This window comes from Cydia strobilella, chromosome 26, assembly GCF_947568885.1.
Source record: "Cydia strobilella chromosome 26, ilCydStro3.1, whole genome shotgun sequence".
In the NCBI taxonomy this organism is placed as follows: Eukaryota; Metazoa; Arthropoda; class Insecta; order Lepidoptera; family Tortricidae; genus Cydia; species Cydia strobilella.
This window is the reverse complement of record NC_086066.1, coordinates 289,932-316,119: the sequence shown is the minus strand read 5'-3', so window position 1 is coordinate 316,119 and position 26,188 is coordinate 289,932. Positions and strand designations below refer to the sequence as shown.

The 26,188-nt window shown below is 37.6% G+C and overlaps 3 protein-coding genes across 5 annotated transcripts; 2 read left to right on the top strand and 1 right to left on the bottom strand.

The window, feature by feature from the left end:
• Nucleotides 1-1,070: 1,070 nt before the first annotated feature.
• LOC134753183 (zinc finger protein OZF-like) lies at nucleotides 1,071-19,586 on the bottom strand. 2 transcript variants are annotated; one of them, XM_063688982.1, is made up of 3 exons: nucleotides 18,819-19,586; nucleotides 17,334-17,450; nucleotides 11,506-12,942 (listed from the first exon to the last, which is right to left on the bottom strand). In XM_063688982.1, the coding sequence occupies exons 1-3, from the start codon at nucleotides 19,015-19,017 to the stop codon at nucleotides 11,711-11,713; spliced, it is 1,548 nt and encodes a 515-aa protein (XP_063545052.1). In that variant the 5' UTR covers nucleotides 19,018-19,586; the 3' UTR covers nucleotides 11,506-11,710. The 2 variants fall into 2 exon arrangements, with proteins under 2 accessions (XP_063545051.1, XP_063545052.1); XM_063688981.1 differs by lacking the exons at nucleotides 11,506-12,942; nucleotides 17,334-17,450; nucleotides 18,819-19,586 and adding exons at nucleotides 1,071-2,229; nucleotides 8,113-8,649.
• Nucleotides 9,066-10,637, top strand: LOC134753201 (uncharacterized). Of its 2 annotated transcripts, none has more exons than XM_063689006.1 (3): nucleotides 9,066-9,122; nucleotides 9,655-9,849; nucleotides 9,937-10,637. In XM_063689006.1, the coding sequence occupies exons 2-3, from the start codon at nucleotides 9,681-9,683 to the stop codon at nucleotides 10,089-10,091; spliced, it is 324 nt and encodes a 107-aa protein (XP_063545076.1). In that variant the 5' UTR covers nucleotides 9,066-9,122; nucleotides 9,655-9,680; the 3' UTR covers nucleotides 10,092-10,637. The 2 variants fall into 2 exon arrangements, with proteins under 2 accessions (XP_063545076.1, XP_063545075.1); XM_063689005.1 differs by lacking the exon at nucleotides 9,066-9,122 and adding an exon at nucleotides 9,181-9,392.
• A 1,392-nt stretch (nucleotides 19,587-20,978) lies between the features above and the next one.
• LOC134753194 (uncharacterized) lies at nucleotides 20,979-24,662 on the top strand. The gene is made up of 2 exons (XM_063688997.1): nucleotides 20,979-21,059; nucleotides 23,205-24,662. The coding sequence occupies exon 2, from the start codon at nucleotides 23,798-23,800 to the stop codon at nucleotides 24,569-24,571; it is 774 nt and encodes a 257-aa protein (XP_063545067.1). The 5' UTR covers nucleotides 20,979-21,059; nucleotides 23,205-23,797; the 3' UTR covers nucleotides 24,572-24,662.
• The last annotated feature ends 1,526 nt before the right edge of the window (nucleotides 24,663-26,188 follow it).

Below are 26,188 nucleotides of genomic sequence, written 5' to 3'. Positions count from 1 at the left end.
GCTCGAAAGCGGTGTGTCAGGGCTGTTTTTAATTTAGACCGAAGTGCATCGTGTCGGCCTTTCTTCATACAGCACAATATTCTAACTGTTGCTTGCGTGTATATATCTGAGGTCTGTATGTTTGTTCATAAATATAAAGATGAATTCATAGAAGCACAACAGATGAGCTCTCGTAATGTTAGACAACAATATAAACATAAATTACACAAACCAGCTACAAAACTAGCATCTAAAAATTCATACATCATGTGCATTACAATTTATAATGAGTTACCGGATGAATTTAAAGGGGAAAAGAATACAACATTTAAGAAAATGATGAAAGCTTGGCTGTGTGGGAAATGTTTCTACAGTGTGGGCGAGTTCCTTAATAGTTAAGTTAATATAATATGCATGGACTTAGGCTAGTTTAATCTAATTTGTATGCCAGTTTGTAGGCACAATGTGGAGATCCTATGTAATTACATATTGTAAATAGTTTTAAGACCTCTGTAACCCATATTGACAAATAAACGATCAATCAATCAACTTTATACGTATGGTGTAACATAAATATACAATTATACACGCACCGTATATTCTACAGTTAAGTAAACAAATGCCATGACCAGATCTACTGCGGAAAAACGATTTTCAATAGGCTAAGATCTAGCTAGAACAAATTTTCATTAATGGTATCAATCGATCAGGTTTGTTTTTAGGATCAAATCGGGGGGCTCCGACATGGCTGAATTTATCGAAAGCGCCTTTCCGATATCGGATGTCGGAAGGCGCCTATGACAAAGCAGATGAGGAGAGTGCCATTGGCATTAAGTCAGACTTTTTTGCGTTATTTATCGTTTTTTAGTAATAATGACTTATTAAATGCATAAATAAATACAGAGAAACACATATCTTACATTTTACTTCCTTCCGACATCCGATATCGGATCGGACAATGTGAAAACGCTCTAAGCGCGACCCTGTTTTGGGACCCTTCAAATAGTTTAATTAAATAAAAATGAACTCCAAAAACTAAAGTAGTCGTGACTACTGAAAAATATAAAACAAAGAAATATTCTAATCTGAACTTATCGTCTGTTAAATAAAGGAATAAAATATTCTATTTAGTGTGTATCTTTACGTGCTGAACTAAGTAAATCTTCCGGGCAGCTGTGTAATTACAGTGACTACATTTGAACGGCTTTTCTCCAGTATGTTTTCTAACATGAAGTGTTAACTTATTTTTCTCTTCACTAGCAAAACTACACTGATCACACTTGTATGGTTTCTCCCCGCTGTGTTTCATTTCGTGGCGTTGCACGTTTACTAATTTGCTAGAAGCATAGCTACAATGGCCACATTTGTAGGGCTTGTCTCCTGTATGTGTTTTTACGTGGACTTTTAATTGACACACTTTTCTATACGCACAACTACATAGGTCACATTTGTATGGCTTTTCACCAGTATGTTTCATCTCATGAATTCTTAGCTCACCTTGTTGTCTGCTAGTAAAACTGCAATTAGCACATTTGAATGGTTTTTCTCCACTATGTATTCTCTCGTGAGACTTTAAACTACTGATTTGTGCGCAGGCATAACTACACTGACCACATTTGTACGGTTTTTCACCAGTGTGTTTCCTTTCGTGGGTTTTTAAATCAGACAATCTGATACAAGCAAAACTACAATAGTTACACTTATGAGGCTTCTCACCAGTGTGTTTCATTTCATGACATAGTAAATTGTCTTTTTTAATACTAGCATAACTACATTGGCTACATTTGAACGGTTTTTCACCCGAATGTGTTTTTTGATGACGATTTAACTTTGCTTTCCCTGCACAAGCATAACTGCATTGGTCACACTTGAATGGCTTTTCTGTAGAATGCGTTAACGCATGAGCTCGTAAATTAGATTTTCTATTAGTAGAAAAACTGCATTGGTCACATTTGATTGGCTTTTCTTCAGAATGTCTTAATTCATGGGTTCTTAAGCTAGGTTTTCGTTTAGTAGAAAAACTACATTGTCCACATTTGAATGGTTTTTCGTCAGTGTGCATTTTTAAATGACTTTCGAGATGGGATCTCTTTTTGCATGTGTAGTTACAGTGCTCGCAGCGGTAGAGGTTCTCGCTGTTGTGTTTCCTTGCGTGAATAGCTAAAGCGTTCTTTTTGAGCGTTGTGTAACTGCAGTGGTCACATCGGTGAGTCTCTTGTGTGTCGCTTTGTTCCCCCTGCGGTGTTTGCCCTGCAACAACACACCTTCACATTACTAACACTGTTTCGTTTCGACCAAAACCGAATGTTCGGCCGAAATCTAATTTTTATGCCGAATCCTGTGTGCTATCACTAGGGTATTTGACTACTAGTCAAATCAGTTTCTGTTTTCGAACTGTCAAAACGATTTTGCTACTATGGAATTTATATGAAACACTAGCATGTGACGTCACAATCAAATTACCTACTCTTTATAGTTTTATACGAGTTTTAAAATAGAAATTGTGTCTTAAAAATAACTGCTGTCTACGTTTCTCTATTAATCTTCTGGTGCTTTATTTCATACATGGTGTAAAATAATTTATTTTAAATACAGTCAAATACCCTATTGAACCATGCAGTGGCGCCCATTATGGGCCCGGGCGTAGGGCGGCAAGGCATTATAGTTCGTGCAGTGAGCGGAAATAAAACATGAAAGCGTTCTGTCCGCTCAATTATAGCTACCCTAAGGTGGGTGGTACAGTCGCCATCAGATATATCGGAGCGCCCGAGGTGCTCGCAAATATCTGAACACGCCTCTATTGTCAGGACGTTAGAGTGCGTGTTCAGATATTTTGAGCACCTCGGGCGCTCTGATATATCTGATGGCGACTGTACTTACAAACTACCCAATTGACAAGCTTAGTTCGACCGAGATGACAGTCAGTGACGGATAGTTAAATCGGTTTGTAAAAACAACGTTTTTTTATAATTAAAAATGTGTTCATGTGTCGTGAAGTGGTGCAGTAGTTATTTTGTTCATACCAAGGACAGTGGAATCACTTTTCACGTGTAAGTAAACAGATAACTTCAGTAAAATTTGGAATAAATATGACGACATGTTTTCAATACTACCGTGCTTAGCTAAAACGTCGTAAGTGCATACGACTTTCATAACAACATACGACTTTTTAGATTACGAGAATAATAGGGATGATGTTATGCCAAATGAAGCAGACTGTTTTATTAACTTGTTTGATTTAGATATATTCTATATTGTAATAAATTCCTTCATACAGATTATATTTTCGGTTGGGGTGTAGCAAAGGGTACCCAGGACTAAAAAAAATCGTTGGTGTGATGTCAAATTGACACTACTTTTTTATGATTGTATCTTACAGAATACGTCAAAATAAGCAGGTGTTACTTGAAATTTTTTTTCTAAAATTTAAAAATACCGAGATATTGCACTCCAAACTGAATAATTTGAAGGAAAAAAAATCTTTTTTTTTTTTTTTTTTTCAATATAACCCGGACTTTTTATTACTTCATCATGTAAGAAATATTTAAATAAGTATCTCTTGTTATGTATCATTTTTCTCTAAGATCACCCATTATGGAGATAGGCGGGGTAGTAATCGACAATTTTAGGAACAGAAAATTTACAAGTAACAGAGGCAAGATAGGTGCGACGACGAGCGAAGCGAGGAGGACTGTGTTAGGTTGACTGCGATCAAACAGTGTGCCAGAACCGGCTTATGTTCTTGTACTATTTTCGGTTACAACCTCACCTATCTCCATAATTATTGATCCTAGAGAAAAATATTACATAACAAAATATACTTAATTTGACATTTCTTACACGACAAAATAGTAAAAAGTTGGGTCCGGAAATTTGTAATTTTCGTCGAGTCTTTTTTCCTTGGGTCCCCTTTCGTACACTCTGAGTGAGTCGTAAACGGTAACTTCGGCATAACAGGTGGAAAATACTATTGTAAATTAATCTATTGCTGTCGAGCAATGTGTAATAATTTTGCATTTTTATTATTTATTATTTTTTTCCGTATTTTTGAGAATATATTTGTAGGAATACTACTAATAATATTTTTTAATACAGTTGCACAAAAAGTTCTACTTTACGTAGCTTTTTAGCGTTCGCAAAGTTGGTTTTTTGCGAACAAGTGCTTTTTACTTTTCCAACTTTTTTAAATTTAATTCCGACCGTAATCCATACGTCCACCCACGCAAAGAGTATGGATGTTCAAAATCTTAATGTATTTTTTAATTCGGCATTAAACATTTATTAGTATTATTACACGATGTAAAGTAAACATTAATTTGTTATTACATAAATAAAACGTTACATACATACGATATTTCACTAATTTATTATTTGGCAGAATGGAATTATATAGGTATATAATTATATATATAGGTAGAGGTAGCTATGTAGTACGAGTAGGTAGGTAGTTATAGGTATTTCGTTCATTCATAGGTAAAGCAGCCTTAGGTATATCGTGCAGTAGGTAATTAGGTATAACAACTTAAGGGTGTTACGTGCATTAGGTATATTAGTATTTCGTTCAATAGGTAAATCAAGTTTTGGGTATCGTCTATTAGGTATGTGGCGCATCACTCAGACTGCATGCGCACACCACTACTCGTGAACCCGTCCAGGCGACAGCGGGGCGAAGAAGACGCGCGGAGCCGGAGGGAGCCACCGCGGATCGGCTCCCAGATCGCGACGCGGAGCCTCAGAGCGCATCCGATCGCCTTCGACGCTGAACCTGTGCCGCTCTGCCCCGCCGCTCGCGCTTACGCTATCGCAACCTATCGCTTGTTCGCTATCCTATAAATTCATAGCGCTTTGTAGAAATTAAGATTATAGTTTTATACGTGGAGTTCGCGTTTGATTTAACGATCACATAGATAAGAACCCACAGGTATATCGACTTTTGGTATTACATAATTTGAAAAAATCGCGTTATATACCACAAGCTTAGGTGTCATCCATTAATTACATCACACGTTTAGGGATGGGAGGGGGTCAAGAAAATGTGACATGATGTGACATGGGGGAGGGGGGAGTCACAAACTTTGTGACGTCACTTTTACTTTTTTTTTTTTACTAGCCTAATTTAGTGTCCCACTGCTGGGCAAAGGCCTCCCCTCGTTTCCTCCACTCGAGTCGTCCCGCCATCTCCTTTTCTTATTTAAATTATTTTATTCGCTGTACAGTTAAAAAACAAGATTTTGGAACGATGGAACGATAATCGTTTTTAATCGTTTAATTTTCTTTCCTGACTGTTTTGGGTTATTAAATTACTAATATTTCTTTTGTCAAAAATATTTTGATCAAATATTATTAATACTTACTTAATACGATTTGCCGATTTCATTGAAAAATATGACGTCACACCAGGGGGGGAGGGGTTTGCCAAATGTGACCAAGTGTGACAAGGAGGGCGGGAGGGGTCAAAGACCTCGAAATTCGTGTGACGTAATTAATGGATGAACCCTTATTAGAATGCAAGACATTGACATATTTTAGTATAAAGCCCACTCCAGACTAAGCGGCGCGAAGCCGCGAACGCGAGTGTGGAGGCGATTTCGCTGATTAGCGAACTACACTCTACACTCGCTTTCGCGGATTCGCGCCGTGATTCGCGCATGAGTGTGGAGGGCCCTTTATGTTGCCTGTTTCGTTCAACTCATATAATAGTGACGTACCACAACCGATACTAACCGAAAAAAATGTAGGTACCTACGTATACATATTTGTTGATATAATGCCTGTAATACAATGATTGTATAATCCGTAACATGCAAAAAAAAGCATAAATGTACTTAGTGGGAATATAGTTCAGATCCGGAAATAGCTTTCAACTTTTAGTATGTTGTTAGGCATGGTACTGGGTCTCCAAAACTGCCGGGAGACAGCGGCGCCGGCCATCTACTTCAGCGGAATGACGTCATCAAAATGACTCCAGCCTCGGTGCGAATATTGCATATTGCACCGAAACTATGCATTGCACATACACGTGTGGGGTATTAAATAAAAGCCAATTAAATATTCTATATTTCATTTCTACACTATGGACCAAAATATACAATATAAGAGGAATTTACAAAGATATCAAAATGATCTAAAAAATATTTGATTATTTGGGTTTTATAACCAAACCAAAAGTCGGATGTTAAAGTAATGTACTACAACATTAAAGATGATGTCTCAAGCCATACACTGATACCAACAAAATCAAAATCAGACCAAAAATGTGAAAATTATGCATGAAAATGTAGGTATTTGCTAGAACAAATGCATTAGTTAAAAAAATCGAAATTGGTCATTTTTAGGATAATCTGTATAAGCTTCTAGTATGTTATTAGCAATATAAAAAGTATCATAAAACTGCTGGGAGACAATCTCTAACGCATCTCATGGTATAGTTATAATTTAGATTTTGCAAATTTCGGCAGCGGTCACATGTATGACGCCATTATTTGTCACTCAGGCACTATAGAGATTGTCTCCCAGCAGTTTTATGATCCTTTTTATATTGCTAATAACATACTAGAAGCTTATGCGGATTATCCTGAAAATGACCAATTTCTGCATTTGTTCTAGCAAATACCTACATTTTGATGCATAATTTTCACATTTTTGCTCTGATTTTGATTATTTTGATATCAGTGTATGGCTTGAGCCATCAGCTTTAATTTTGTAGTACATTACTTTAACGTCCAACTTTTGGTTTGGTTGAAAAACCCAAACAATCGAATTTTTTTTCGCCATTTTGATTTATTTTTAAATTTCTCCTAAACTATTGTATACTTTGGTACATAGTGTATTAGTGAAATATATAATATTTTATTGGCTTTCGTTTTTAGTATTTGTTGTTATAGCGGCAACAGAAAAACATCATCTGTGAAAATTATAACTGTCTAGCTATCACAGTTCATGAGATACAGCCTGAAGACAGACGGACAGTGAAGTCTTAGTAATGGGGTCCCGTTTTTACCCTTTGGGTATGGAAGCCTAAAAAAGGTCAAATAGTTAAATATTGCCGTGACTTTGAGATTATTATTATTGTTATTATAGCCCTTTATTCCATAAGAAGTTTTATATGGTTTTTGTATTTGTAATTTAAATGTTATCTTCTATATGGATCCCTCTTTGGGTGTAGGCCTCCTCCAATTTTATCCAATCATCTCTCTGCTTCGCTTTCTCCATCCATTGTTTTCCAGCTGTATGGACTATGTCATCTGCCCACCGTTTTTTTGGTCTTCCTATAAACCGTTTGCCTTCTGGTGCTTTCCATTTAGTGGTTATGTTGGTCCACCTTTTGTCAGTCATTCGGGCTACATGTCCTGCCCAGCCCCATTTAAGTTTTAAAGCATTTGCGAGGGCGTCAGAAACCTTTGTTTTTTCTCTTATTGTTGTGTGTTTTATTTTTTGTATCTTCCTGAGTCCCATCATACTCCTTTCCATGGCTCTCTGTGTTGATCTTATTTTTTCTTTTACTTTATTTGTGTACACCCATGTTTGTGAACCATTTACAGGCATGGCAGAAGACATGCGACTTTGAGATATCTACACATAACTTACCTACACAAGACATGCACACAAACTCAATATGAACAAGTACTAAGGTATTAGAAACAAAATAAATTATTTTAATTATTATTCAGTAAGCAGGCAGGCAGTTGTGACAACTGATTAATTTTATTAATTCATTTGTGTTATTTCAAGTAGAAACACTACTATATAAATTACAAATCAAGTGAAACTCCAGTGCCCAGGGCTGCACGCTTTTTTATGTCTGTTCTAGTCGAATTTTAATTGTTCTACTTTCATTCTAAGCTGCCTGCTTTGTTTTAATTAACATATCTTGTAAACACTACCGAGAATCTATATAGCTATATACCCTTTGACAAGGCTCGGAACCGGTTTTTTCTTCATACAAAAAATACCGGCATTATTACGTTCTTTTCGTTCTTTGGTTTATTATTTAATTTTTAATGGGAAAATCTAATAATACAAAGTACCAAAGTACATGATTTAGTTCTACGTAAATAATTAAAAATGTTGGGCTATTTTGGGATTTTCAAAAAAATCAGTTCCGAGCCTTGCCCATTGAAAAGTAAGTTTTACCTTTAGCTGCACAGATTTGCTGCTCCACTAGCTCAGGGCCAAGCACCAGCTCGTCTTTCACAACATGATCGTCGTACAGTCCTGGCTGTATGTCCTCCATTTCCTCACAGTCATTTACACCAATACCAGAGCATGAGGGTTCTACTTTTACAGTCAATGATGGCTTTTCCATATGACTGTCATCTGACCGTTTCTCCATAAACACATCTAAACGCTCGATTTTTACAACCACATCTGAGGAAGATGGTTTTACAACACACACATCATACCACGAAGCGTCTTTTATACACACGTTTTCGTTTTTTACACTTTCTATACATAGTGAGGGCTTGACTTCAATGTCATCATCAAATGTAGGTTCGGCCTTAATAAGAATAGCTGAACACGATGGACCATCTATTAAGCATGCGTTGTCGGTTGCGAGCTCGTCCTTTACGTTCACTTTCTCATGGTTTGAGGTCTCCATCGTCAACTAATAAGGTTATTTTTACTTTTAAAATGTTAATTAAACAGAAAAAGCAATGGCATGTATATTTAAACTCTTTATATAGTTATAAATTCTAATGTTCACGCCTTAATTTTCTCAATTTCAGTCATTCAATTGACACTAATGATATTTCCATTCATGGCATGGCATTACGTTTCGTTCGTTCATTATGCAGATGCAATGTGAATTTTTTTCTCGTTTGGGTTAAGGTTGAAGTGTAATTGTCTTTTTCGTTCTGTGAAATTATTATGTTGTTTAAATCGTGGTAACAAATAGCAAATAATGTTGTATATTTATGTTTGAGATGCAAAGCAAAGTGTAACAAAACGCACCTGAAAAGTTAGTGTTGCCAGATAGTACATTTTTTACATAGATGGTAGGACCCTATAGATGTGCTATACGCGTGCGCCCGTGAGGGCAGGGCCCATGATTTTTTACATTTTTTGCCATGAATTTAAGTAGTATAATTGGATATATCGCTGTTAAAATTGTGGTGATAACTTATTTTTTGAGCAGTGATATCGTAAGAATCGTGCATTAAATTATTACACGGGCGTTGTGCGAGATGGAGGGGATCGCAGACGGCGGCATGGCGCGCGTGGAGTAGGAGCCCGAACCCGAATGGGATACTGACCGCGGGGAGTTCACACTAACATTACTTACACTACTTCTTACTGTCTTGGCCTCCAACACGACTGCTCGCCACTGATCTCGGTCCCTTGCTGTTTCTCTCATAAGTCCCGATATCATTAAAGTGTTTTGATCTCTTACAGGAATAATAGAATTTTGCTAAGTAAGCACAAAAATAATAATTGCACTACGGGATTAAAGAAATGTTTGTTAAACAGTCCATGACCTGTTATGACGCTTGTTGTATAGTCTGTAGTTTTTGAACTGGATTGGTCTGGAGAATATTTTATTATTATAATTAAAAACTAATGTATAAAAAAATTGAGCATACAAGATAACATGTCTCTAGTTTTTGGTGTTCCTGCTAAGTTTATCAGAATGGAACATACAGTGTCGTTAATTAAATTTAAAAATTATTGTTACAGTAACAGTGAAGGAAGAAGCAGAATTTATGGATGAAGAGGCGTGTGTGAAGGAGGAGTGCGAGGACAGCAGAGACGGGTGCGGCGTGAGCGAGGCAGCCAAGCTGGCCGGCCTGTACGACGAGCACGAGGTCAAGGACAAGCTTGTGCTGGGGCCGGAGCGCCCACACCGCCCCATAGTCGGCCTGCTGGTGAAAGGTAAGTTGATTTTTGTTTCACATTAAATAAACAGAAATCACCATGGTAATATGACAAAATAAAAGAGGGTTATTTGTTTACATATAGGCTGGGCTGTAGCTGCCGCTGGGGCGCGCAGAGCACAGCTCGCTAAAGACTCCTCCGTGCGGCTTGAGCGCCTTCACACGCACGGACAGCACCACACTACAACCGCACATACCGTCACAGAGTCAGAATACAGTAATTATGTTGTGTTGTTTTGAATATTCGGCTGAAGGAATTCAAATGCAAAATTACTTTCACATTTTCAATATTAGTAGGGTTAGTTTTTTTCATATTAGATCGAATATTACACAGTTCGAAAAAGGAAGACTTTCAGAAAAACACAATGAGGGCTACCGTTTTTGTGTTCACCAGTTATAGTGGTATTATATCTAGTTCAGGTAAATGAGGGCTATCGTTTTTTTGCTCACCAGTTGGCGCCTCTGTTGATGGTGGTCCAAAAGACTAAAGAACAGCTGTCAGTCATTGAAGTGCCAAGTGACATTTGACATTTCGAACTATGGAAAAGACCACCATCTACACTAGCGCCCCTAGCGGCGAATTCATACGCGTTAGCCCTCATTACGTAAATTGTTTTTTTTTAATTCAATTCAATTTAATGAAAGAATGTTGACAATAAGATGTAATGTTTTAAAATGATGTTGTCCTGCAGTGTTTCTTGCCGGTGCCATATTGTAAAATGCCTACTTGAAAAAAACTAGATTTATATTTAGTAATAATGAATTATATGAATTAAACAATATATTTACTTATTACAAGCTTTTATGTGGTTTCACCTGTCCCGTTATCTGTATGTCTGTAATCAAATCTTGCGAGCTCACTCCCTCCTAGGGCTCGGCATAGAGAAATAAGTAAGCACAGAGTGCTCACTCCATACATTAGTTTTCTTACCAAAACGCGTATTATTTCCGTAGTCGACATTTAGCGTTAAGTAGCGGATTTATCAGTAGTGATTTGTAGTGCAGTGTAGTGATTTTGCAAACTTTTCTTGAATTAAACATTGTTTACTTCGATTGAAGAACCTATTTATTATATTTTCGCAGCTATGGCAACTTCAATTCTTTAAGAACATTTATAAAGGCATAAAGATTAAAACCTAAACATATTCAAGAAGATTTTATAGGTAATGAAATGTTGTAGATTGTTTAAGTATCAAAATTACGATGAAATTAAGTCGATTTTCAGAGAAATTGTCACTTGTTTTGAAGTAATTTCTGGAGAAATTTGAATTCGTTTAACTTGAAAAAATGTAATCTGATAAAGGTCAAGTACAGAATATGTGTAATACAAATTTACCAATTTTAGCAGTCCAAACTTTACGAAATTTACAAATAAGAGCGACAAAATCAGTGCTTTACGCGCGTTTACCTAAACGTCCATCAGAAAAAAAATCATTATTAATTTAGTGAGTCTGTTTAATTTAGTGAGTTTGATCTGATAAAAGGCAAGATAAGAAGACGTGCTAATGGAAACCAGTACTTGTTATTTCAATTAGGTACCAAAGGTGTACAATTTCACCGACTAAATCTATCAATTTTACATTTTTGCGACTAAAATCGACACCGGCCTCTTAAAAAAAAGATAAATTTAAAATCCAGCTGAACTGAAATTAAAATATTTATTTGTATAAAATGGGTATACATAAAAGATATTATTTTATAGATAGTACAACTTTCAGTATATTACACACATAAAAATCAAATAACCTTACAACTATATTTACAGAAATTAAATCTATATTTACATTATTACTGAATAAATTTCATTGCTTCAGTATCAAATAGCAAAGAGTTATCGTAATATATTTAAATTGCAAACCCTAATCGGTGTGGGTAAGCTCATGTCTCTTTAAACTCGCCAATTTCGCATATTTTTTTTCACACGTGCCACAGGGATAAGGCTTCTCACCGGTGTGTGTTCTTAGGTGCTTGTTTAATAGAGACGGTTGCTTGAACTCCTTTCCACATACATCGCAAGGAAATCTTCTGTCTTTCGAATGTACTTGTTCATGATTCTTTAAATCATCCAATTCTGTGAACACCCTAATGCACTTGTCGCAGCGATACGCTTCTCTAGTGTGAATTTGTTTATGTAAATTCAACGCACTCGTTTGTCTAAATCGCTTTTCACATACGTCACATGAAAAAGGTTTCTCGCCAGTATGAATTAGCTCGTGTTTCTGCAAGTCGTACATTTCCGAAAAGCGCTTTTCACACGTTTTGCAGGAGTGAGGTTTTTCACCCCTGTGACGCCGTTCGTGAGCCTTCAAATGGCTCAATTGCGCAAATCGCTTATCACATGTACCACAAGGATAAGGCCTCTCGCCTGTGTGTGATCGTTTGTGTACTTTTAATTGATTCCACTGTTTAAAGCTCTTTTCACACGTTTCGCAGGAGTAAGGCCTTTCCCCGGTGTGGATACGCTCATGTGTTTTTAAATCCTGCAATTTCGCAAATTCTTTTTCGCACGTGCCACATTGATAAGGTTTCTCACCGGTGTGTGTTCTTTTGTGATCATTTAATGCAGATGAATTCCTGAAAGCTTTTCCACATACATCGCAAGAAAATCTCTTTTCTTTTGTGTGTATTCGTTCATGCTCCTTCAAGGCATCTAAATTTGTAAAGTTCTTATAACATACTTCGCAGAAATACGGTTTGCTTGCGTGGTTTTGTTTGTGTAAATTCAATGAATGAAGTTGTCTAAATTGCTTTTTACATACGTCACAGGAGTAAGGTTTTTCGCCAGAATGGATAAGCTCGTGTTTCTTCAAATCGTACGTTGTCGAGAAGCGCTTTTGGCATATTTTACAGTCGTAAGGCTTCTCGCCTCTGTGACGGCGTTCATGTGCTTGTAATATACTTAGCAGTCTGAACCGCATATCACACGTTTTGCACTGGTAAGTTTTTTCTGCGTGAATTCGTTTATGCTTAGTTAAGGCGCCTAATTGTGGAAATTCCTTTTTACAGACATCGCACGAGTATGTGTTTTCTATTTTTTGTGTCTCTGCACTGGCCGGGGCTACTGTCTCGCGTGCCGTCGCTAGTCCTTCATCTGAAACAAACACGGATTTTTTATACACCATTATAAAGTCTCTTTAGGGACCTTTCAAAGAGACTAAGGGACGCAACACTTGGAGAATTAGAAAAACAAGAAGACTTTTGTAAATAATCAATATATTATATCGAATTACACCGGTAAGTAAACGCATACGACCGAACGTAAATCCGAATTAGAAAAACAAGAAGACTTTCGTAAATAATCAATATATTATATCGAATTACACCGGTAAGTAAACGCATCGACCGAGCGTCTACCATCGTACTACTAGCGACACACGGCCATTTTAGGAACCAAACATTAAAACTAAAGCGCTGCTGTCTATGACAGCTATTGTATTCAGCCAATACCAAATTTCTATATTCAATAGCAAGTGGGGACTGGAGAGCCGGCAGTTACTCCGCTCAACGCATCAGTCTGGCAGTTCAGCGGGGTAACGCAGCCAGCATCTTAGGGACCTTATCGCAGGGGCCTTTTTAGGGTTCCGTACCCAAAGGGTAAAAACGGGACCCTATTACTAAGACTCCGCTGTCCGTCTGTCTGTCTGTCTGTCACCAGGCTGTATCTCATGAACCGTGATAGCTAGACAGTTGAAATTTTCACAGATGATGTATTTCTGTTAAATGGGGCTCCCATACAACAAACGTGATTTTTTTGCTGTTTTTTTTCGTAACGGTACGGAACCCTTCGTGCGCGAGTCCGACTCGCACTTGGCCGGTTTTTTAGATTTAGTTTAGTGTTATTTAGATTTATTGTAATTTTAGGTTGTTTTTATTTAACTTATACAACTAGCACACCAAAACCACTTGAAAATACTCAACAGCTTATATAAAAAACGCAGCAACAACAGATGGACTTGGATATCTCCTAATGGCAAACACAAGAATGAGATAGACTACATCCTTACTAACAAACCAACAATGTTTTAAGACTGTAACATCATTAATAATCTAAACTTCAACAGCAACCATAGAATGGTAAGAGCGAAGCTACAACCCACTGCACCCAAAAAAAACAGACCATTTAAAATAAAACAAACAAACGATATAGTGCTAGAAAGTACTGAAAAAATAAATAATAAGTTAGAAAATTTCATTGAGGATTCAAAGGAACTAGATACTCAAGACATATACAACTACTTTGAGGAACTATTGCACACAAATAACAAAAGTGAAAAAAGGGTAAAAAAAGCCCAGCAGAATGGATTACCAGCGACACCAGACAACTACTAGAAGAAAGAGCGCAACTATTTGCTAAACCTAACAAAACTAAAAAAGACAGAACAAATATTGCCAAAATTAGTAACAAAATTAAGTCAAACATGAGAAAAGACCGCCACCAACACCGGCTAGACCTGTTGGAAAAATGCATTCAAAGCACTGGAGGCATCAAAAAGGCTACCAGATTATTAAGAGATAAAATGGAATGGATACCCAATGTTCTGGATAAAAGCGGCAAACACGAACGAAGACGACCAGAAATTATCTCCATAGCCACCGCATTCTTTAGAGACTTGTATACAAGTAAGAGCACCAGCCAAGATACAGACCTGACAGGAGGAATCAAAGTACCAGACATCATCCCGGCAGAAGTAGAAAGAGCAGTAAATACCCAGAAAAAGGACAAGGCCCCAGGTGCAGACGGCGTAAGCAACGAATTTTTAATTAATAACATCAACCACCTCAAAAAACCCCTTACGCACATATTTAATGAAGTATTACAAAGTGAGACAATACCAACCCAATGGACAACATCTACAATCATATTATTACATAAGAAAGGCGACAAAAATAACATCAACAATTACAGACCGATTAGTCTTATGTCAAACATATATAAGACCTTCGCAAAAATTATTTTGAACCGAATAACAAAAATTCTGGATGAGAACCAACCAAGAGAGCAGGCCGGGTTTAGAAGTGGATATTCAACTTTGGATCACATCTACGTCGTCAAACAGTTATTCGAAAAGGCCAAGGAATTCAACATAACTCTTTACTGTTGCTTCGTAGATTACAGCAAGGCCTTTGACTCACTTGAGCATGAGAAAATATGGCAAGCCCTTAAAAACCAAGGAGTTGACAACAAGTACATCAGGGTCCTAAGAAATGTCTACGTAAACAGCAAGGCAAAAATCAAACTGGATAAAGAAGGAGAAGAGATAAAATTAGGAAGAGGCGTACGCCAAGGGGACCCGGTGTCTCCAAAGCTCTTCACAGCTGTATTACAGGAAGTATTCCGCAAATTGGATTGGAACAAATGTGGACTACCAATTAATGGCGAGAAACTATCACATTTAAGGTTCGCAGACGACCTAATTATTATCTCCCAATCAAAGGAAGAATTACAAACAATGCTGACGGACCTGGACATAGAAAGCCGTAACGTTGGTCTTTACATGAACACCCAAAAAACTAAAGCAATGACGAATGGCAAACTGGAAAGTATACCTAAATATAAATAATAACACAATAGATTATGTGTCAGAGTATGTTTATTTGGGCCAAACAATATCACCACAGGACTTGACCTCGAAAGAAATAGATAGAAGGATCGGAAATGCGTGGAAGCGATATTGGAGTCTAAAAGAAGTCATGAAAAATAAAAGCACAAGTATGGCCATCAAGAGGAAGCTTTTTGATACCTGCATAGTACCTGTTATCACATACGGATGCCAAACCTGGGCAACTAACAAATCTCACATAAGAAAAATAGAAGTTTGTCAAAACGCTATGGAAAGGAGTATGATAGGAAAAAGACTGTCAGACAGAATTAGACTTACAACGATAAAAAGGTACACTAGAACCAAAGACATTACAAGAACCATCAGAAAACTGAAATGGAAATGGGCAGGACATACAATAAGAGGAAGCGGAAAATGGTCTAAAACAGTAATGTTCTGGTTTACAAAACACCTGAAAAGAAAACGTGGTAAACCCAAAAGAAGATGGGTTGACGAAATAAAGAAGGAAGCAGGTGGATGCTGGACAACATTAGCACTAGAAAGAGAGAAATGGAAAGAGTTGGGGGAGGCCTTTGCCAACAAAAGGCATACAGACAACCCTATTATAATAAATAATTAAGATGTAATATACAAAGGTAACAAGTGAAACCATGTAATTGTCTGAAATAAAGGCTATTTTTATTTATTTTATTTATTTATTAAATAAATAATAAATAAATAAATATTATAGGACATTCTTACACAAATTGACTAAGTCCCACGGTAAGCTCAAGAAGGCTTGTGTTGTGGGTACTCAGACAACGATATATATAATACTTATACAAATACTTATACATACATAGAAACGTCCATGACTCAGGAACAAATATCTGTGCTCCTCATCACACAAATACATGCATGCCCTTACCGGGATTCGAACCCAGGACCATCGGCTTCGCAGGCAGGGTCACTAGGCCAGGCCGGTCGTCTATACATAGAAAATTTATTGTTTTTGTACCTTATATATGAATAAATTTACTATTTTACTTTGGTACTTAAGTTCCAGATTGGTCCCATTTTGTCAAAATTCAGTTCTGATGATTGGATCACTGAGGTATTGAGGAAACTCTTCAGTTGTAATAGGCACGCATATAGCGATTTTTTATTGAAATTACTTATTGCCAGTGCCATTTGATGAAGTGGAACTGCTGATGATGACCAGAACGGAATTCTTTAACGACGCGTTTTGCACATTTGACAATTTGTCTTCTTCGTTAGTTTATTAAGCAAGTAAGGTTTTCAACACATTCACTCTCAGCGAGCGATGGAGGAAAATGCGAGCTATCGGCAACGCTAGTAGCGCGTGGTTCGGCTGGCTGTGAATTTGTTAAAAAACATTTTAGTCACAGGTCCAGTTCTGGGGTCCATGGTGGGTTCAAATCCCGGTAAGGGCATTTATTCAGTGATGAGCACAGATATTTGTTCCTGAGTCATGGGTGTTTTCTATGTATTTAAATATTTATATATTATATAATATAGTTGTCTGAGTACCCACAACACAAGCTTTATTGAGCTTACCGTGGGACTTCGTCAATTTGTGTAATAATGTCCTATAATATTTTTTATTTTTATTTATTTTATTAAGGGAACACCTCAAACCTTGATAGTTTCAGATCCAGATCCAGACCTATAAACGTACCCGAAGCGCGAAACTTTTTATTAACAATTATTGTTTGGTCACAAAAAATCCTGCGTTACTCATAACATAGACTTAAACTAAAAATGGAAATACCTTTTATAAAATATATTATATAGTTGGTCAAGCAAATCTTGTCAGTAGAATAAGGCGGCAAATTTAAAAAATGTACGCGCCTTTTTCTACTGACAAGATTTGCTTGACCAACTATATATATACCATTTGCAGTTTGAGTTTGAGCTTTACCTTGGTGTTGTTCCTTTGGTTCTGTCTCGCTCCCGCAAGCTGGTGTCGTCTCGCTCTGGCTCGTTCCCTCTCCCTCCTGCTCACCCCCAACAAACTCCGCCTCGACCTTGATGCACACTACGAACAACAGAACAATTGTGACGTTTTCAATCAAAAGGTACCACATTGTCGCTTACCATAAGGACGAAAATTGCTCGTATCTTTATACTAAAAGCGACAATGTGGTACCTTTTGCTTGAAAACGACACAATTCGAAACATACGGTCACGGTCCGTGATTGTTGAGTTAAAGTCTGTTTTTAGGGTTCCGTACCCAAAGGGTAAAAACGGGACCCTATTACTAAGACTCCACTGTCTGTCACCAGGCTGTATCTCATGAACGGTGATAGCTAGACAGTTGAAATATTTACAGATCATGTATTTCTGTTGCCGCCACGGAGTTTATTAATTCGTGGTTGCCGCTATAACAACAAATACTAAAAAGTACGGAACCTTCAGTCTATTTCACTATATGGCGCCTTACGGCATACAAATTTTGATCGAATTGCGTAAACAACTCTTAACTTGCGCCGCCCGGCACCAAGTGACTGAATCAATATCTTAACCTCGTAAGGCCCACCATACAAAGTTTCCATATTTTTAATTTGAAATTTGTTGTATAGTAGATATTAGGGTGACTTTCGTTTGTTTCAGAAAACAATGAAACAAAAGAAATGCTACTTTATTTAGTATAGATTGAAACAGAGTGTACATTGTAATGCACATTGGGGCTTACGAGGTTATAGACTTGAAGGGATCTCCATACGTTACTCCATAAGTTATAAATCACAAATTCAAATAGTGTGGAAATGATTTAGATAAATCTAAATCTTAAACAAATAAATTTCAAAGCAGCTGAGCACCCCTCTGTAGTCGAGATAAATAACAAGTAAAACAAAATAAAGGGGCGGTGTGACTTCTGGATAGATTTTAAATTTAAATACTATCGCCAGATTTGCAGCGATATACTGATTAGTTTTCTATGATGTTATGCACTAAACTGTGTAGATAAAATGAATGCCGGCGCCCTGGAGGGAAAGAGCTTTAAAACCTTGAGTAAAATGAACTATTTTACTTAAAGGAAACATTTTCTTATTTTTAACATTACACGTCAAAATGATAAATAGCCAAGGAAAATAATGCTGCCCCAATTACTATATGTGTTGTTTTCAAGCAAAAGGTACCACATTGTCGCTTGCCATAGGGGCGCTCTGACAGGTTTTTCGTATAAAGATACAAGCAATTTTCGTCCTTATGGTAAGCGACAATGTGGTACCTTTTGATTGAAAACGTCACATATAATTTCTTAACCTTTCAAGTGGCATACGTCTTTTAGAGTTAAAGGAATTTCGATTTTATTTTAATTATTCAAATCCCAAATTTAAATGACTTAAATTGTCCGCGAGGCGGTTCCTGCCACTTCAAGGGTTAACACTTGTTAACTCACCATATTCTGTAAACACCAGATCACTTGGTAGCACTCCATTCACTGCCTCTGCTTCCTCCAGGGGTTCCTGTTTTAAGTCCAAAGCCTCATTGCCCTGGGACTCCAGTTTAAGACCCACAGCCTCATTGTTCAGAGGCTCCTGTTTTAGGCCCACAGCCTCCATGTCCAGGGACTCCTTCTTCACGCGCACTTCCTCCATCCCTATTCGTTTTTTTTTTATCCTACATACATACAGAGTGGCTAAAAAATAAGTGCATTCCCGTTGCCAGGGAGGTTTTGGGATTATACTGATCAACCTTTACTATGGGACCAACCACGATATCGCAAAAAAAATTACCCTCCCATAGAATGTAAATAACAACCTCAACAATCTCAATAGGGAATATTACTGCAATGTTCTGCAGCAAGAGTGCAGCACTAGTGCACATCCTAAACCATAGAGTAACTTTTTTTTAATCCTTTATTAAAGGGCTTTATCGCTTAGCGATTATGTCGCTCCATATAATCAACATACAAACACACTCACGATTACTAAGGCACTTATGTATCCAGATCCAGTAAATTTACCTACGATAGTAACCATACTGCACAACAATAAAGTGATACACGAAATTTCCACAAGTAACACTCTTTCCAAAACTAGTCAGCCCGAAAACGTTTACCAACGCCGCGAGGAGCAAAACGATTTAGATTTTGCCAAAATCCCATTCATATGTAGAGATACTACGTTGTGGTTAATGATCTGAACTAATGGATCCGAATCGAGTAAAGTAAGTATAATAGGTCGAATTGAGGGTCGAATGATCATATCATATGTCACCACTGACACACGTAAACCTCACTAATAACAGACGTTCGGACTTGGTTCGGACTTGGTAAACGCTACAGTTTTGCTTTGGATCTATAGTGGTAGTGGTACTTAGTTTTATTATGAATTGTTAGTTTTTATGAAATAAAACTATGAAAACGGATTATATCGCGTATATTGAATTTATAATTCATCCCGACGTTTCGAACTCTTTACAGCGTTCGTGGTCAACGGGTGACTGAGGAAAAATTACAAAATGCAAAAATACCCACATACTAAAATAATGAACAATCATAGACTACAAACTTTAAGGCTGGTTGTACATGCAAAATCGGTTCATAAGGCTAGTTGTACACTATAATTATTTTTCAAGTAAAGATATATATTATATACGCGATAAAAAAAAAAAAATATATATATATATATATATATTATTATTATTAATTATAGTGTACAACTAGCCTTATGAACCGATTTTGCATGTACAACCAGCCTTAAAGTTTGTAGTCTATGATTGTTCATTATTTTAGTATGTGGGTATTTTTGCATTTTGTAATTTTTCCTCAGTCACCCGTTGACCACGAACGCTGTAAAGAGTTCGAAACGTCGGGATGAATTATAAATTCAATATACGCGATATAATCCGTTTTCATAGTTTTATTTCATGAGTAACTATCGCGGTAACCGAAGACAATATTTTGTTAGTTTTTAATTAATTTTAAGGTCCTCCACACGCATGCGCGAATCGCGGCGCGAAGCCGCGAACGCGAGTGTGGAGCCTAGTTCGCTAATCAGCAAAGGCTTCACACTCGCGTTGTTTCGCGCATGAGTGTGGAGGGGCCTTTATATATATATCAATTATAGTCTGGCAAACACAACTTGTCAGTCAATAAGAACCAGGAAAATTATACTCATTCCTTTCTTTTGGGTGCTAGTATTAGCGTAAGACGAAGACAGTACGATTCTCTCTGAATGTCTATGTTTGAAATGAGACAGTCCTGGGTTGTCCTGGGACAAACTATAAATTATTTTCTTATCTACAGCGTATTTCCGAATTATTTCTATGTAAGAATCACGTGAGAATTTCCGAACGTTTTTTTTTTGACATTTACATAAAGTTTATCTTGTCATGATCTTGTCTGAATTGTCTGTGGTATGGTATTTAATAACCTTTCGTTCGTGGCTCTCGTTGAAGTAAAAAAAGATAAATTTAAAATATATGTTTACTTAGAATAAGTATTGGTTATTTTCCATATAATTAGCGAACACCAGTATTGTGTAGACGCTGGTAATGTCTCAATCCGTAAACATAGTCTCTGAAGACTCTATCATGAATGTAGATGACTCCTCGGCCCCTCGGGTGCTGGGCGGGTTAATCCTGCCTCCAGAAATCCTGCGGACGGAACTGCCCGAAGTTGCTTCGGCTGTTAATAGTAAGCTTACATCAGTATCCATACGGTCTGGCAAAAAAAGAGTAAATTAAAAAGCGGCAACACTGTAGTGTCGTCCCTTTCAAATCAATCTAAGAAAACCGGCCAAGTGCGAGTCGGACTCGCGCACCGAGGGTTCCGTACATTACTTACTTACTTAATGGCGCAGCGACCCAAAATGAGTCTTGGCCTCCGACACGAGTATACGCCAGTCGTCTCGATCCTGTGCCATCTCCCGCCAGTTATCGGCATGGAGAGCGCTCAAATCTACTCCAACAGCATCGCCCCAGCGATACCTGGGACGTCCGATCGGCCTCCGCCCCACCTGGCGTCCCAAGTACGCCCTTTTAACGCCGCGATCCTCCTCCATTCTCAAAACGTGGCCGAACCAGCGGAGACGGTGAGCTTTTGTCTCGCCTATAATGTTGAGTGCTTACATGACTTTACAATTTACATGATTTTAAATAAAAATAAAATAAAATAAACGCAAAAGAATAGGAAATACTTAGAAGTGTGCCAACACAACATAGAGAGAAGTATTCTCAACATAAAAAAGAAAGACAAAATAAGACTAAGCACCATAAGAAAAACACAATTTTAAAAATGTATTTTTTATGTGAAAGGTGAGTGAAAGGTAAATTGCGGTTTACGATTTATGACATATTAAAAAAAAAACTACTTACTAGATTGCGTTCAAACCAATTTTCGGTGGAAGTTTGCATGGTAATGTACAGCATATATTTTTTTCAGTTTTATCATTCTCTTATTTTAGAAGTTACAGGGGACACACACACACACACACATTTTACCACTTTGGAAGTGTCTCTCGTGCAAACTATTCAGTTGAAGTTCAAAAAAATGATATTAGAAACCTCAATTTAATTTTTGAAGACCTATCCATAGATACCCCACACGTATGGGTTTGATGAAAAAAAAATTTTTGAGTTTCAGTTTCAAGTATGGGGAACCCCCAAAATTTATTGCTTTTTTCTATTTTTGTGTGAAAATCTTAATGCGGTTCACAAAATACATCTACTTACCAGGTTTCAACAGTATAGTTCTTATAGTTTTAGAGAAAAGTGGCTGTGACATACGGACATGACGAATATATAAGGGTTCCGTTTTTTGCCATTTGGCTACGGAACCCTAAAAACGGGACGACACTACAGTGTTGCCACTTTTTAACTGTCATTGTAAATGCATAAATGTACATAAATTGTCCCTTAGTTTTAAGACCAGTTAATTTTGTTTCTGCCTAATTCTTTGTGTAGAATAAATGATTTTTACTTTTTTTTTTTTTTTTTTAATTTCTCTTTTTTGCCAGATTGTACAGTTGTATAGTTTGGCATATGAATGTAAACAACGTGTTTTTACATTTCAGGCTACTTGTAACATTTATCAGTTAACCAACCAAATAGAAAACCGGCTGGATCTATGGAATCCACCACCAAACCATGTCCAACATTATTTGATTCTTTTTGTAGGCTGCATCCTACGGTTAGGTTATCATAGGTAAACAGTAAAAAGACCTAAGGGTTAACAACTTGCATTTAACATCTTTAGTCCATAGGACTGTTAGGCTTTAAATTCAAATGTCCTAAAACTAGTGCCTGCTCAAATTTGTGAGATTAGCTTAGAAATAAAACTATGAAAACAGATTATATCGCGTATATTGTATTTATAATACATCCCGACGTTTCGAACTCTTTACAGCGTTCGTGGTCAACGGGTGACTGAGGAAAAATTACAAAGTGCAAAAATACCCACATACTAAAATAATAAACAATCATAGACTACAAACTTTAAGGCTGGTTGTACATGCAAAATCGGTTCATAAGGCTAGTTATACACTATAATTATTTTTCAAGTAAAGATATATATATATAAGCGATAAAAAAAAAAAAATGCCGGCTCCAACCCTACACCACGGACCCGAGAAGATTTAATTCCCTCCTAAATTGTAGGAGGGTATCCCAATATGCGCAATATGCAATATGCAATTCAATATACGCGATATAATCCGTTTTCATAGTTTTATTTCATGAGTAACTATCGCGGTAACCAAAGACAATATTAGATTAGCTTAGGTTTATCCAGCCTTGTTTAAGATTTCCTTCGCCAAGTACTAATACAACGGTTTTATTTCAGACGCAATACGCTCAAGTACGCGAATCAGGCGGGCCCCTGTCTATCTGCAGCCGGAACTCACACCACACACAATACATCATCGCAAACGTCAACACACACCAACATACAACGAACATGCACAACACATAGCAACACAGGAAAAACTCACGCTAGCAGCATCACCACAAAGAAATAAGAATATAAAGCAGAACCTGCGACAGTATCAAAGGAAATTTAAATGCAACACATGTAATCTACAGTTCCCGGCAAAGGAAGAGTTAAAAAGTCACAACCAATTAAAGCATCAGAATCACAAGTGCGACGACTGCAAGATAGAGTACAGTACTAAAGAACAGCTACAACACCACAAGTGTTTACTCTGTAAAGTTTGCAACATATTATACTCAAACGACTATGGTACATACATCACTCATTTTAGGAAGTATCATTACAAACCAAATTTTACATGCTTTGCTTGTAACGAACATTTTGATAACGAAGATACATTGACAGTTCGTCGAGAAAGCTATGTGGCCTTTTATGCACACTGTCCTAAGTGTGATCGGAGGTTTACTTCTTTTCTGTGCTACGAATGTGGCGACTCTTACCGAAGTATGGATGGTCTATCTAAACATACTCATGGCCAGGGCTCAGATAACATGTGTAGAATATGCAACGCAAAGTTTGAGCATGATTTCCTTCTTGCTTCACACATGCGGACGCATTCTTCTACAGTTAAGAGCTATACGAAGAAGCCAAAAATAAACGAAAAAACAGAAGATATAGGAAATCAAGTAATTAAAGAGTCTGAGGATGCTAAAGTAGAAGAAAATGTAAAAGCGAAATGGTTTGACAATGCGAAGGAAACATTTTACAAAGCGGATGGTGAAAGGGAGTCGATTAAAGATTTAGGAAACTACTGGTCGGCTGAATCTGTAAAACAAGATCCTGATGATATTAAAATATGTGATGAAGAAGTGAAGATCGAAGCTGATGAGCTAATCATAAACACTGAACATAGACAGACAAATGTGCTTGATGAAAGTAAGTTAGACAAAAGAAGAACAGATGGAGTCAAGAAAGAACAAGAGAATTGGTATGAGGTCAATATTGAACCGACAGAGATTTATTTTCTGTCAGAGGTACAACGCCAAAAGCACCAAAGGACAATAATAATTTGTGAAGATAGTAAAAATATTAATGAAAAAATTAACAATAGCTTAAACATTGTAAAAGAAGAGCAATGTGATTCTAATGAAGGGACAGGATTTGTAGAAGCATCAACAGGCACAGGACCATGCTTGGTTAAACTGGAACCTCCAGAGGTACCTGATGGAGATATTAGTAGTGAACCATGCCTTGCAGGGGTCAAGACAGAGTATACATAGAATTTCTGTTTAGATAACAAATAATAGTCTTCTATACTGTGATAATTCTATTATAAATATTTAACACATCCAAATATGTGTTTTACTTTGTAAGTACCTATTAGAATTTAGATAAAATGACAAAAGATTTTTAGGGTTCCGTACCATTACGCAAAAAACGACAAAAAAATCACGTTTGTTGTATGGGCGACCCACTTAAATTTTTACTAGCCTAATTTAGTGTCCCACTGCTGGGCAAAGGCCTCCCCTCGTTTCCTCCACTCGACCCTGTCGTTTGTAGTGTCCCGCCAATCCGGATAAAATGCGTCTAAGTCGTCCCGCCATCTCCTTTTCGGCCTGCCTGCACCCCGGCCAGCACCATCTATGGTGTTCCGTGGGTCCCACTCGGTAACCATTTTGGCCCACCTTTCAGGGTGCATGCGGCAAACATGCCCAGCCCAGTCCCACTTAAGCTTAGCGGTCTGGACACCTACATCTACAACTCGAGTTCTGGAGCGCAGTTCCGTGTTTCTGATTCTATCAGTTCTGCGAACACCTAGTATACTGCGCTCCATCGCTCGCTGGCAAACCTTGAGTTTGGACTTTAACGCCTCAGTTAATGACCATGTTTGAGCACCGTAGGTTAGGATAGGCAGGATACACATGTCGATGAGTTTGCGCTTGAGACACAGGGGAAGGTTTACCTTCAATAGCGCCTTCATGGACCAGAAGCTCTTCCAGGCGTTGTCAATACGTCTATTGACCTCTATGGTTTGCCTGTTTTCGAAGGAGGCTATCTGGCCCAAGTAAATGTACTCATCAACATACTGTATATCCTGCCCATCTACCGTGACCCTGTGTTTTGCTCCATTGGTCATCAACTGAGTTTTCGCTCTGTTCATTGTGAGTCCAACCTCAAGGCTCGCAGTGCTGAGATCTTGTAGCATGTGTTGTAGTTGAGATGCCGTGTGGGAGAAAAGGACGATGTCGTCGGCAAAACGCAGGTTAGTTAACCGTTTATTACCGACGACAATGCCCAATCCTTCCCACGAGACCGCCAGCTTTTTGAATATCTCCTCTAGGCAACTGGTGAACAGTTTAGGAGACAGCGGGTCGCCCTGTTTAACGCCTTTCTCTATTTTAAATATAGGACCATCTCTATTTTAATGTCCAACGAGTCCAACGTATGTCGGGTCTACACCCTGATTCTGCATGGCGGAAAATATAGCGGAGTGTTTGACGCTGTCGAATGCTTTGCTATAATCTACAAAACCAAGGTATAGAGGCACGCTGAACTCGTTGGACTTTTCTATTAATTGATTTAAAGTATGGAGGTAGTCGGTTGTGGAGAAACTAGGCCGGAAACCGGCTTGCTCGGGTGGCTGATGTTTATCTAGCAGTGGGGCAATTCTATTTTCTATGACCTTTATAAACAGTTTGTAGATATGGGAGGTAAGACTAATGGGCCTGTAATTGTTTATATCAGACTTATCGCCTTTCTTGTGCAGAAGTACTATATTTGAGTGGCATAATTTAGGAGGTATTTTACCGCTATACAAAATTGAGTTGAAAAAAAAATACTTAAATATTTATTTTATTCTGTTTTTACCCTTTGGGTATGGAACCCTAAAAACGGGA